At 23.7% G+C, this 15559-nt stretch overlaps 1 protein-coding gene across 1 annotated transcript in view; it reads left to right on the top strand.

The window, feature by feature from the left end:
* The window catches only part of LOC129618568 (voltage-gated potassium channel subunit beta-2), a 119208-nt gene extending 107185 nt beyond the window's left edge, over positions 1 to 12023 (top strand). The window contains exons 8-9 of the mRNA XM_055533394.1: positions 3 to 230; positions 618 to 12023. Coding sequence (XP_055389369.1) covers positions 3 to 230; positions 618 to 719 — 330 coding nt within the window. The 3' untranslated portion in view covers positions 720 to 12023. The remainder of the gene's footprint in view (positions 1 to 2; positions 231 to 617) is intronic.
* Positions 12024 to 15559: the final 3536 nt, after the last annotated feature.

Below are 15559 nucleotides of genomic sequence, written 5' to 3'. Positions count from 1 at the left end.
AGTTATCTTCAGAAAAAGTTTATGGTTGGAAATCTGATGTTGTAGATGGTGGGGATCCACCACGTCGACATTCAGATCGATTAAGGGACTTAGCATCTTTAGCAGAAAAACTCGGTTGTAGTCCTGTTCAATTGTCAATTGCATGGTCATTAAAGCACGAGCCAGTACATTGTTTATTATTGGGTGCAACATCAGCTGACCAATTACATCAAAGTTTACAAGCATTACAGGTACAAAAACTTACATTTTTTATGTAATTAATATGAAACGCTTTTAATATAAAAAATTCATTATTCGTATGATCGACCTCTACCAAAAGATGACTGTCATTCATTACTAGGTAGTTGAACTTTCATTAAAGATAATCTCTCTTGAAATCTTTTGCCGCTTGGCGAAAGGTTTGAAGAAAGATTATCTGGTGGCTTCATTGTCGTTTCAAAAGTTAAGCGCATTTCGATAATGCAAACATGTAGTTTTCTTATTATGTTGCTTACTAAATTTGGAACAAAATTTATATGCTATTAGTTAGTACAATTAATTATTTAATTGTATTTAATACTAACCAAATCTTTGAAAGTTGAAATATTTTAATTAAATTTATTATTTTAATGTTTTAGCTTTTACCACGTTTGTCAACAGGAGTAATGCTTGAACTTGAAAGGATTTTAGAAAATAAACCGGTACGGCCACCAATGATATCAACACTGGCACTTCGGTGACAATCAGCCGGCCCTCAGGGGCCGTCATCAATTAGTGGCGGCGCCTGTGGGCCAGATTCACCAAAAGATGATTTATTCAGCGAAGATGGTGGTGATTCTAAAGATGCCTCCAAACAAGGATTCTGTTCTATTCAGTGACATAAGGAGTCTTTAGATAATAATAATAAATTTTTGAAACCGGTTAGTAGTAAAAATAGCTTTAGTAGTCAAACAACAATAACGAATGTTAGTCATAGACAACAGCAACAAGTTGGAGACACTTATCAACAACCACAACAACAGTCAAATCAAGATTATCAAAAACAACAACAGTATTCTACTTCAAATTTAAAACCTTCAAATTCTTCTGGCAATTTAAACAAATTTTCAAATAATAATGAACGCTTAGATAGTATACCCCTTCAAATAGATTCTTTTAATAATAATAACAATAATAATAACAATGGTAACAATAATAATAACAGTAATAATAATAATATTAACAACAATAATCCAAGTAATTTACCAATTAATCGTTCAACATTTGATGCTAATAAACAGCAAATTGAAAAATTTGATTTTGATCAAGCCGAAAATGATGATATTGAACTAAAATTAAATAAAAATCAATTAAATAAAAAATCTAAAAAATCCTCAATGAAACGTAATATTAGCTTGATTAATTTTCGATCATTTGATTTCCATATTAAATCAATTTACTCAGGTTTAAGAAGAAAAAGCACTAGCAGTCAACGTAATTCGCCATCAGATCCTGAAAAAGGGATTATTTGTGATAGTGGTGTTGGTACTAGTGAAGCCATAACAAAAACATCATCGTCTGGTACATCAACATCTAAATCAAATAAAAATGCTGAATCAAAATCAATAACAGATAGTCAGACATCGATTGTGAATATGAAACAATATCCTCGTAAGATGCCATATGTTAAAGTTGAAACCGTTGATCAAGATGAAACTGAAACATTATTATTAACCTATCCGCAATCTCCATACCAAACCAGACGTAGTAGCTATGATAATTATATAAGATCAAGCTCTCAACTGCTCAATATACATACTTTTGAATCATCTAGATCACAGGCTAGCTCACCATTTCTTTGTCCAAGTCCAATACCGGGCACTGTTCGTAGATCGTCAACGTCGGATATTATGACCGGCCCAAATCGGAGACCTGGTACTCATTCCGCTAGCAGCAGTCGAAGGCCTTCCACATCCGATTTATTAAGAAGAGCTAGGGAAAGAAAAGGTAGTGAAACTGGTAGTATGATGAGCGGACGCAGCATGTCCCACAGTGGTTTATCCAGAGGTGCTTATCGTGGTGGCAGGCGAACTAGCATGGCTTTCTAGAAACGATAAATATGATGAAGTAAATAATGAATTCATTTAGGTACATAATTTTTTTAAAACGTCTGTTCATTAAAGCAACTAAAACAGATATGGTGAATAATAATATAAATATGCGATTTACAAAATTTCATCTTCATTATTACTTAAGATTGTCACAAAATATATATTAATATATTGACAATTATTAACTAAGTTGCATAAAATTCAGTAAAATTACAATTTGGTAATAAAATACTCTTTATGAACAAACTTCAAATTTTGAACAATGGATTTTTAAACATCTATGAGATGTATTGTATAAAAATGGATTTTTTCTATAACAGTGAAATAGTGCAATGTAAACCTGGCCTCTTAACAAACTTAATAATTAATGTTCAACTAAACGTGACTTTACAATTCAAATTTTATATTAAAAAATGTAAACAAAACTAAAGGAACAGCCTTGTAAGTCTCTCTGCTTCTCTGTTAAATATTTTCTTAAATGTTTTTTGTAATAGAAATTATTAAAAATCAGGGAAATCTTCTTTAGTTAATTGTTAGCAAACCACGATCAACAAAACTTCGGTTCTAGTGGTATTGCTACCACAACAAGATAATATTGAAAATTATTTAATATAATACTAAAGAAATTTGTAAACTTACTTTTTGGTATCCTACCAAATTTTCTTGTAACAAACTACATATATGTATAATATACTTATAAAAAAGTCTATTATACTTTCTTTAACTGTATTTTAAATAATATAGAAACGAAAAATTATGTGCGTAAAATATGAATTTTTCTATCTTATTTCAAGAGAAGAACAAAATCATTAACTACTTCATCTATCAATATTTTAATATAGTCTTCAATATATTCATAAAATAAAATGGTTATACTCCACAGTCGACATAATAAAATAAAAACCCATCACAGCTTTCGAAAAGTTCCAAATTTTTCAATTTAGTACTTTAGATTTGCAGTAATCATTATTTCTAATAAAATTTTAATTTAGGAAGTTTTCTCATAAATAGTTGTGAAAGTATGGCAATTCTTATACTTCTTATTTATTAATTAAGTTTATTAAATTCTAAAATTTTATTTATAATCAGATTTACTATTTTACATATTAGTAAAGTTAATGGGATATCCGTAAATGTAAAATGACTGACATCCGAAAACCTTATAGCGAAATCACAAAATAATTACTACGAAATTCAATTAAATTAGTGCTATTCGTTAAATCGTATTATAATATACAATTTTATTGAAATGTGGATATCAAAGACAGTATAAGAATTTTAAGAAGATTATTGGTCCATCAAATTGTGGCCAAGTTAAATAAAGGATCCACAAATATGATATTACGAATTTTTCATTGATTTTATTATTAATTATTAAGAAATTTCTAATTAATTATTCAATATTTTAAATACAATTAAAAAGGGTTTTACAATTAATTTTATTTTATTACAATTACCAACTTATAATTTATTTCAAAATTAAATAACCATTAATATTGTGAAAAAATTTTGTCTTAATTATGTTCTTCGAATTACGTTACATTGCAAATTTTTTTTACGATTCGTTTTATGAATATTCTCGCCTCACCAAGCTATGTCCTCTATCAAACTATAAAAGGAAACTTACATATTCTTTATGTAAAATATTGTGTATTGCATCAAATATTTTAAATTTTTTTTAATGAAAATAAATTATTGCGTCCGCTACTAACTTTTATAGTTAATTGAAATTGCTCTTGGAATATTTTTAATATTGTAAAATACTTGATTAAGTTTAAACTCCTACACTTTAACAATTATAATCATAACATAACATTTTTGTTTTTAAATTGGATTTAAATTATGTATATATATATTTTTAAGACAATTACATATACACTACTTGAAATCGACTTCAGTTTGACATTAACGACTATTTGAAGAAAATGAGATTTAAGAAGAATTTCCACTTCTATTTTTAGTTTTCTTTTTTTATTCTCATGTTGGGTTATAAAGTTTTACGAGTACATTCCTTTCTCCAAATGAATTCCGTTCCAAAGAATTTTTAAAGTTTTTATACGAGTTTCTATTTGCTTTAATTTCTTGAATTTATTCCGTCTACTTTTTTTTAAATATAGAGTTCATTAAAAACATTTAACATCGCTTTTGTTTCCGCTTTTTCAATCTGCTAATGTTGATTTTTAAGCCCAACCAATATCTTATAAGATATTTATATAAGCTCGAAATAAACTTGAAGTCGCAAAACTCAATTCTTAAAGAAGTTATGAAAACAAACAAGAATATTATATAAAATTTTCGAACAAAACAAATCGCTCTTTTTTGCTTTTTATAAATCAAATATTTTAAATTAGAACATTTTACAGCTTTTGTTTTCATAAAAATGGCTTATCTTTATATTTCTATGGTATAACTACTCCTTGAATTTTACTTCAAAAGATCTTACATTTCATTCAAAGTCCTATTTTGAATATAATTTTAATACAAGTTTAATTTTTAATATAATAAAAACCAAACAAAATTATTACAATAATATTCTGCCAATTTTTTTTATTAATCAAAAATGCCTTAATTCTGTTTATTAAACTTTTAGAATTGTACTACGTTATATACTTCCGGTTTTTTATTGTACTGCTTTAAATAATCCACAGTTACTTTAAAAAAAAAACACTTAATATGGTATAACAGTAAAAACATACAAATTAAAAAAACACAACGGAAAATTACATTAAAAAATTCTTTAAAAAACAAAAAAAAAAGAAAACAAAAATAGTTCCCAACCGGAATCGAAAATCAATCAAGACCAAAATGTATTTAAATAAAAAGAAAAAAAAATTTCTAAAAATCATTTTATCATTAAATTAAAATAAACGTACCTTAAAATAAAAAATAATATTAATTAAAAAAAAATTACAAAATATTTAAAAAGAAAATCAAATCTTAAAAATTTGCTTTGTTTTATCAAATTCAATGCGATTAATTTAGAAAAAAAATTATAAAATATTAAAATAGAAAATTTGTTTATATATAAATAGAAAATATTATATAATTATATAATAATCATGAAATAAAAATAAGAAAAAGTTAATAAAGATAATAAAACGTAAAAAAAAAAATTTTAAATTAAAATTTTCTTAAAACATACAGCAACAAACAAAAAAAAAAAATTCTCAATAAATAACGCTTTAATTTTTTTTATAATTAAATTATTATTACTATTAATAGTGGAATTAAATTAAAAATTATTAAAAAAAAAATAAAACGAAATATACAATATAGAAACTTAGAACAATATCTAAATTAATTTAATAATAAATGAAAAATTATTTAATATTCGAGTAATTTAAAAAGTATTTGAGGCATTCTTAAAACAAAGTAAAACAAAAAAATGTTAAAATAATCTATAAATCATTTTATTTACACAATAATTAAAATTATAAAAATTAAAAGTATTAATTATTATGAAAATTTTTAATTGAAAGATTAAAAAATTAAAATGTAAAGAGATAAACTTATTGGTTTCTATAAAGTGTCGCAAATTTAGAAATAAAATTTTTAATTCAAAGCTGACAAAAATTATTATATAACTAATATTTCAAAATCAATCAAGTTTTTGATAATTTTATTATAATACTAATTGTAATATGTATGTACTTAATTAAAATTTTAATCTAAATTAGTTCAAATTTAAAATGCCAATACTTTTTTCCTTTTTTTTTTATCATCATATTTACATTTCTTTTATAATTTTGATAACGTTAAAAAAATATAAAAAAAAAATTAAAAATTTTGAATATATATTTATAAAAATTTTATAATAATTATTGAGCTATAGTGAATTGATGTACTATTTTAAAATTTCATTCTACTCGTATATTATGTAAGCTCGCATTAGTAACTTGCTCTCACCTAATTTACTTTTTTAAACATGCTGTTGCTAATTTCAATCAAGCTTGAACTTTAGACGTAAACTTAAATGTTCACAGCAAATATGAGGCGAATATCTTAGCTTTTAAGCATTGACACTTTTTGAAATGTGTCTTGGACTAAAGGTTTTGGTATATATACTATTTTTAGCATGCTGACATCTTTTTACTTAATTCCATCTTCTCTAAAAATACAAGAAAAAAATTTAAGAGCTTGAAAAAAAAAAATAAATACATTGTAATATGTAAAACGAAGAATGAAAAAAGCAATTTAAAAAAGTTCTGAAACAATCTGAAAAGTGCTTATTAGCTTCACTCTTTTAAGGTTTCGTCCGTCAATCAAGGCTTTTGTTTACATAAGTCCTATACACACCAAAATAGATGACTAAATTTTATATATAAATAAATCTTTGCCACAAAATTATTTCTTTAGAAGAAAATGGTTAACAACTTCCCCGTCTCTAAATGCATTGACCGTTTAATGTCATAATTTGGTAAAGTTTTTTAACACTTAATTAAAAAATATTGCTTTTAGTTTTACTTTATAAAGTGTTAATTTGACTTGGATTTATTTAATAATCTGTTGTTTAATAATAGCCCTAAATATTGTTTGATTACTAAACGACAATTTGTTTTTCAAAAAAAGTGGAGAAGAGTATTTTATAAATGAACTGTTTTTAATAAAGAACAACAATATGAAATATAAATATCAAGTTTATGAGATAGTTTCTTAAATTTTTACCTATTTTCTTTTCTTTAGAAAACAATTTTCAGCCTTTAGTACAAATTAATTAAAATAAGACTATTTACTAAATACATACATATTTCATTTTCTTCTTTAATTTATAGTAAAATTATTTTTAAAAATATTTATGAAAAAACTTTGTAATTAATTATCTTTTGATTATTATAATAAATTAAATAAATAGAAATCATAAAAAGCCGAGTGATAAAAAAGTAGTTAAACAATTAATTATAATATTTATTATAGCTAAATTATAAATTAAATTTCCTTATAGAAGAGAAAAATAATTGAAAATAAATAAATAAATAAAAATATTAAATATTAAAAACTTTAAAAATTTTAAATTATTTTAGATTACATTATAAAAATTATTATAATTATTACCATAGTTTATTACTTAAGAATTGATCGTATTTAATTTTTTTGGATTCAATATAAATTAAAATAAATGGAAATAATATACTTTTCAAACTTAATTAAAAAAAAAAATTTAACTTGAAAATAAAGAATACGAAAAAAATCAACAAAGTCAATAAATATAAAATAAAGGCCGAAAGTGCATCTTTTCAATTAAATGAGGAATGAATTTTTTGTTTGTAAAAAATAAATATTTGACAAATTATAAAAAATAAATGAAAAATTATTAAAAATTAATACATAATTAGATTCCCTATGAAAGTCCTGTAAATGCAGATTAAAATTTAGCATTAATAAAAAAAAAATAGTTGCATACTTATACTAAAAATTTGATTCAAATCATTTCAAAAGTAAAGTAAATGCTTCAAATATTGAAAAACGGAAAATTACATGTAACATGAATTTTGTGAAAATTCACAAAAGAACAAAACGAGTATTAAAGTATAAAATTTAAAAGAACTTGATGTTAACCAAACTTATGAAGAAAAAAGCATAAATTTTGTCCATTGAGTTATTAAACCTGGATGATCTCACTGCCATAATTCACTTTTTACCATATTTGGAGTTCTACATATAAAAATTCTATTAAATTAGAGCTATTCAACTCCAAAATTTTTCTTGGGATTAATTTCAGCTGTCTATCCTTCTCATCAAGCAATATGTATCTTATATACGTTCTATTTATGAATTATCACATGAGAAATGTATCACAATATTAATTCTGAACCATATAGTTAAACTCGTAACGATTTGTTTCACGACATAAAAACGATCTTGAATAATTGTTGATTAGGCCAGTATTGCTCTCGTCCGTTCAAATATCATTGGGTATTGCATTTATAAAAATTTCAACCTTATAAATAAACACATTATATATTTATCTCTTGTTATATTGTAGCTTTTGACTGATTTCAAGAAAATTCTTCTCCATTAAATTTTCTTGAAGTGAATAATAAATTTTGTATATTATTTTAAAATTGCCATAACACAGTGAATCTTCCAGATCAAATATACGCAAATTTCTTTAACTTTTGTCAATTATTGCAATATAATGTACGTTACATAAGTATAATTGACATATTTGAGGTTGCCCTTCTGCTTTTTATCGTATTATTTCTTTATTTGCTTAAAATACAAATTCCAATAAAGAGTTGCTCTAATATATTTTATCATCAAAGGCATTTATTTTCTTTAATTTGGCTTTTATTAATTAATCTAGCATTGTTTTTTTCTGATCCTTTTTATGGTTCATTTCGAAATTGCAGTTTTAAAATAATTTTTCGCTTATCGTCCTATTACGGCAAAAAAATTTAAGGTTTCTGAGTTTTCTAAACGCTTTCTAAGTGATGAGAAGAATCAAATTCCATATTCAAAAAAAATTTTGGTTCCACTTGAATTTAATTTTTAAATGTTTGTATACTTGATTGATTTCAACATTTTTTTTTTAATAGCAAAATTTAGTCCTGTTATTTTAAATTGATATATGTACATATTAAAATTTATGCTTTAAATTTGTAATTTTTATATAATTAAAAATCATTTCTAATTATTAAACATTTGACATATAATTAACGTATGTATATACATATCCTGCTAGTATAAAATAAGAGCTTATACCTATATTTATACGTGCAGAAATCTTAAGACAACTATAATGTTATAAGATATAAAGATGACTAAGCTTTAATTTGTACAAAATAAAAAGCGATTGTTGAAATTATTTCTATTATATTTCTTATATTAAATGTGTACTTAAATAATATTGTGAATCGTCACTTTTATAATTACCAATACGTTACTATAAATTATAATGGGTTTTTACTAATTAGTGCAAAATTTATCAAAGCAAATACGTGCCGTCATATACTTGCATTTTATTTTACTTCTGATTATTTTATTTTCTTACAAACTTTTATTTATTAACTAATTCTTTTAAAGATTCTAAATAAATTTGTGTCAAAGAATTTTCGTTTTATATGTCGAACATCGTTTATGTTTTCAACAAATACGATATTAAAATTTTTACATCGGACAAAGTTTTACGAAAGATAAAACAAAATTAATAAAATTATTCTTTCTCATTTTAAATAAAGTTAAAAAAAAACTGGTTGATTTATAATTTCATAAATTCTGTAAGACATACATATAATATGTACACTGCCTAGAGCAAATAAACGATATGTCTGTCCTCTTAGTCTATATTTTATTTTACTTTATATTGCAAATTCTTATTTTCATTTCTTATAATTAAAAATATCGTTAAAACTTTTAACTTTCCGTCCTTTTATCTAAAATAAAATTTTAGCACTAGTAATATAATAGTTTTATAAATTATAAGCTTACAATGTTTATCATATAGATTCAAAGTTCTCAAGTTATATATACATATAAAATTTGTTACTTACTTATACAGTTAACTTACAATCAGTATAACAAAAACAAATATAATAATATTAAAAAATTTAGCTTAGTTAATTGTACATTAAAACACAAATTTTACTAATGAATAAAAATAAATAAAAAATAAAATATTTTTATTAAAATTTAATTTTCAATTCAAAATTTCAAGGCTATGAACTCTTATATATATTTGTGGTTCCATTTCAAATTTTTATTTAACAACTTCATAAAATTCAAATGAAGAACATGTCTGCCTTTTATAATGGTTTAAAATTACTTATACCATATTATTCGCAAGTATTGAAAACAACAAATAAACAAATAATAGTCAGCTTTTCAGTGTTAAACAAGTTACAACGGTAATGGACCGCAACTGCGGTAATCAATAAAATTTTAAACGGTTCGACTCGAAAGTCGTGAAAAGTCACAATATCGTAGAAATCGAAAATTTGCAATCGACTTAAGTTATAAAGATCATAATGTAAAAAAAAATCTTTACTGAGAAAGTGCCGATTAGCTGTTAAATTAGAAATATTTTTTAGTTTTTTAGTTTTTCATATACACAATATGATATATTGCATCGTAAATATTATCATATTTTTACGACATTTAAAGTGAATACAAATTTTTTATCGCCCCAATAACTCTTTTCGATTTCAAAGTACTTTTATCTAAGCTCATTTATCATATTGCCAATTGAATTTCGAATTGGTGACAAATTCTCTTCGCTATTTTTACATTACTTTTAAAGAAATAATTTTCTTTATAACTGCGATTTATATTATTGATTATTTTTCTCGAAATATATACATATAATTGTTTTGTATATAAAGCTGTTTTGAAATTTTAAACCAAACATTTAAAACATTTTACTTAATTTTTTTTTTTTAAAACTTTTTGTGTTTTGAAAACTTTAATCGAGTTGCAAATCACAAATAACAGTAGAACAAAAATTAAGGATTTCAAATTTAAATCAATTCATATTGGATCTTCTTGAGTTCAAAATACAAATTTCAAATTCAAAATGTGATACGCAGTGTTGCGTACTAAAAATTCTAAGAGTAGAACGTACAAATTCCAATATTATCCGCTATATTAATATACATATAGCAAATTTTATTGTATTTATCTATTATATTTTTTATATTTAGTTATTCGCTAAGTTACTATATTTACTAATATTAGTTTATATTGTATTCATTTTCGTTTTAAAATGCTATTTACGTACATGAAATTTATTCAGAAAAATATAAAATATTTAAAATATGTGTTGTTTATGAATTACTTTATAAATCTCATTTTGGATTTTACTAGGAACAGTCTGCAGAATACGATCGCAATGGGATTTAAACTCTTCACATCAAACCATCAAATTTTTATTATATTAATCATATTGGAAAATAACCTATTAAATTTTTTTCTTAACTTATTTAATTCGTATTTTCGTTTGAACTTTTTTAAATGCTTTCAATAAAAAAAACTTTCAATTTCAAACCTTTTTCAAATAATTTTAAGTCTCAAAAAGAACGTATAACATTTGAAATTTATAACCTATTATGTATTTTTATGTTTCACTGTCTTCCAATTATTATCGAAATATTCTATATTAACTAAAATATTGTTAAAAAAGGTAAACTTATGAAATCAAATCATATAAAATGAAATTCATTTAAACTGTTGTCTGCTTAATTTTAATAAAATTAAAAAAAAAAAAACAAATAAATGCGCTTTAGAACTGTTTGTATCCTAAATATTGTTTTATTATATACAAAAATTTTATGTTAAACTACGAAGCTATTTTCAAAAATATCTACTAACATTAAAAACAAAAAAGAAGTATTTGACAAAAAAAATAATAATATAAAATACACATAATAATATAAAAAGAACAAAAAAAATTGTAAAATATAAAAATACAAAAAAATTATTATGAAATTTATAGTTTTGCTAAATTAACATTCATAAATTTAGAAGAAAAAATGTTAAAAAGTATTTAATATAAATTACCTATTAAAAAATTTAAAACGTAAAATCGAAAAAAAAGCAAAAAAAAAACAATTTTAATTAAATTTCAATGAAATTATAATAATAAAATATAAATTCAAAAATAAACTACAAAATAAACTCGAAATTAATATTATAAATTAGAAAAAAAAACGTAATTATTTCATTTACATTTCAAAAATAATTTTTTGATTTTGAATTTCGAAAACTTAAATTAATAATGAAAAGCAAATGAATTATAACTATGAGTTTGGATTCTAACATCTCCAACACATACATATATACATAATTAGAAGATAAAAAATATATAAGTACATTATATAAATCAAGTAAAAAATGTTGAAAAATTTATTATAAAAAAAAAATCTTTGAATTAAAAAATATACATAAAATATACACAAAATATTGCTAAATAAGAAAAAAATATATATATGTATACATATATGTATATATATATATGTAAAATATCTTGTAAACATTATAACGAACGTTTTCAAAAATTTAAAAATGCAATAAAAACTTATATCTTTCACTTTGAAAAATAAAAACTGAAAAAAAGTATAATTTAAAAGTAGTTTTATTTCAAGAGTCAATTGCGTATTTTAAGAATATAATTAGCTTTTAGGATTGTATGACAGTGCAACCATTATTAAAGTTTTTATTATAAGAATTTATTTAAAATGTAATTTAATACACCTATACAAAATATATTAATATTTTTATTATGTTTTGAAATCTTTAAAATAATCAATTTGAGCTGTATCGCAGCTACCCAAACCCGTTTTTCCAATTGGTCCAATTAAAATTGTCAAAAAAGAAACAATTCGTGAAAGTCTAGTGGTACTTGCTTTATTCGTTTTTGAACGTCGGACGAGCACAAGGGCTCCATACAGGGTATGAAAAATTATTATTACTTGTTACAAAACTGCTGGGCCCTAAACTTTATAGGATCTAGTGAGAGTGTAATTAAGTAACAATTTGTAGGTGCAATCGCTTTTGAGGACATAACTTAATTGTACAATTTTCATTGTTTATATCCCTTCTTCTTATAGTCCTACTGACAATATAAGCAAATATGCAACAATGAAATTTTTAGAACATATTAGGACCATTAATTTATGTTTTTTTTTTAATTTTTAAAAAAAATAATTTTTACATCAATTTTTTGCGTATTTGAACAAAGTAATATTAAATTTTAAAAAATTTCTGACAGTTTTTTCGTTATAAAACATTACGTTCCTTTATTCAGACAACAAATTTATAGGAAATAATAATATGTACATTCATATTTATTTTTTAAAAATTATTTTGTAGGAAAATAATAGAAAGACACCAAAAATATATGGAAATTGCTTTACCAGCGTCCTTTGAAAAATCAAAAATGGCTTAATTTCCATAATATAAGCCAGAAAGTAAAATGGTACTCCAATTACCAATTTGTACGACAAAATTCGTAGTAAACCGAAAGAAGGTAGTCTAGATAACTAAAATAGGTATATTGTTATAATAAAGACAAGATGAAAAAAAGCCGACTGGCTTTTAGCGAAATTTGGCTTCACATAAAAAAAGAACTTTTGGACGTGTTTGACAAAAAGAGAAAAACGCCATTTAAAATAGGCCAAGGGAAAAATGTATTATGCAATTTTAAGCGACACAGCATGTAACAGGTCATAATGCTTAAGCTTTAAGTAAGTCTTTATTACAAGGAGATATAATAGAAATTGGTTCAACGATGGTAGAGGATTATTAGATAAAGGAAAATAATTAGACAGACATATTTAGCTAACTAACTAGATCTTTTGACGGGGATGAAATGCTTTTATGTTTTTTGGTTATTTTTAATAAAAATCCGATCTAAAAGATCCAGAAGGTCGAATGTAAACAGCTCAGGCTTGTTATGGGATCAATCCCGCCAATAGTTAACAATAGAGCAAAATGGAGATTTCAAATGGAATCCTTGTTTTTTCATTGTAGATTAAAAAAAAAATATATATGATTATTAAAAGACTTTCAACGCCTAAAATAATGATCAAAGAAAATTTTCGTCAACTTTTGAAGCGTGATTAAGGTGATAATGATCGGACAGAACTAGTCAGAAATATCTTCAAAAAAAGTGGTTTGTATCCTTTCAAACCTGGTGCTGCAGAATTTTCTATATATATTAAGGAACCCCTCGGAAAACATTTCAAGACCAGCTGGTGTAAGTGCTGAAAAGTTTCAAATAGCAAAAACAGTTTTAAATTTAATAAAATATAAACTCTTTTTGTGTTTAATACTTTTCATTAAAAAAAAAACTTCAAGTGAATACATAATGCAATTTGCATCGATTCTTGCGGAAGTTAATTCAAATTTTCCAAGTTTTGTTTAACACCCTACTTAAATATATTTGTATTACTTGCTACAATATACTATTTACCACACTTTAAATGGACATGTCCCAATTGAAAAATAACTTCAGTTTGCTATTTGATGATTTCATACGTTCCATATTATTATTTTTCAAATTATTAATTTGAAAATCAATTAATAGCTTAACAAAATAAAAATCTTAATCACTAAATAGTCCCGAATCTAGTATAGTTTAAGTTTCGAAATTGTTTACATATAGTTAATTTTCCTGATTTACTAAACCGCAATTTCAATTCTGGGCTATTTCTGTTCTTTACATATTTTCTACACTAGTTCTTTTTAGTCTTTGAAAATTTAGGAAAATTTTTTTGTAACATGCACCAGATCATATTACACCAACTCTTTTGTTTTAAAGCTCATACCAAACAATTTAAAATTAACTTACGTAGGTACTTTTAAAAACCTTTCTGTAACCACATATTATTACACCTGCAAACAAATGAAGTAAAGTAACTATTTTTTATATTATGCTTAAGATAACATTAACAGAATTTTTTTTATTAAAAATAAAGAATTGAACTTCTTTTAATTCAAATTAGAATAGATTTGACTTAAATTAGAACAGAAAATTTGAATTTCATTCCACTTTTTCAATATTTTATGTACAGAAATTAACTTTATTCTAAATCTTATTGTATAATCATTAGTTAGTAGCAGTCTACATTAGACTTCATGTGTAATGATTGTATAATTTTAATAAACTTTCTTTATATGAAATATGATATGGGTATATAGCAAACAAAAATCCATTTTACAATATTGTGCCTTATATCCATATGTATACGTACTTACATTAATTTTTTTGCCATCTCTAATTATGTAACTCATTACTCCACTTGATTGATTTCTTCGGTTATATGTTTTAAATAAATTCGATCAGTTTTATAAGACTTATTACAAATTGGGCAGCTGAGGACATAACCAAATTCATATGTATGATTTTTCCTTCCATGTTTAGTAAGTGCGGTTTTTGAATAAAACTTCTTTTTACAGCAATGACACTCATATAACTTACAATCAGTATGCATATTAATATGATAAAATAAAGTCTCACATTTGACAAGATGCTTGTTGCAAATTAAACATAAATATTTTCTGGGTCCACACTTTTGCCAAAATCTTCCGTACATTGCACAATACCAGTTTTTAAATAAATCCTTAGATTGCTTACAAGGCATATCATCCACATAAGTTATAGAAATTGAGCTAATTCCACTAAAATTTTCAACTTCAATTTCAAGTCCGACTTCGTTAAGAGAAGTACTGTTTTGTTGGTTGACTAAATTCAATTTATCACTTTTCTCCTGCATTTTTTGGTTTCTATGACATTAAATCTAATAAGTGTTTTAAATTTAAAAAAAAATTAAATAACTCCAAGTATTTTATCAAATTTTTAACAATCGTTGTTCAACACTTTAAGTAGTAACAAAAACATGCGCCAAAGCGTTATCACTTATTGTATTCTGAATTTTATTTCCTATGCATATAGCATAAAAAGCTCTTCTTGGGGTTACGTTCCACAAAATAATAAAAACCACAAAGTTAGAATTGCCACTTAGCTTAAATATTTTGAGCACATCTTTCTAATTGAG

The sequence above is a fragment of the Condylostylus longicornis genome, unplaced genomic scaffold, assembly GCF_029603195.1.
Source record: "Condylostylus longicornis isolate FDR11 unplaced genomic scaffold, ASM2960319v2 ptg000001l, whole genome shotgun sequence".
NCBI lineage: Eukaryota > Metazoa > Arthropoda > Insecta > Diptera > Dolichopodidae > Condylostylus > Condylostylus longicornis.
This window is presented reverse-complemented; position numbering and strand designations above follow the sequence as displayed.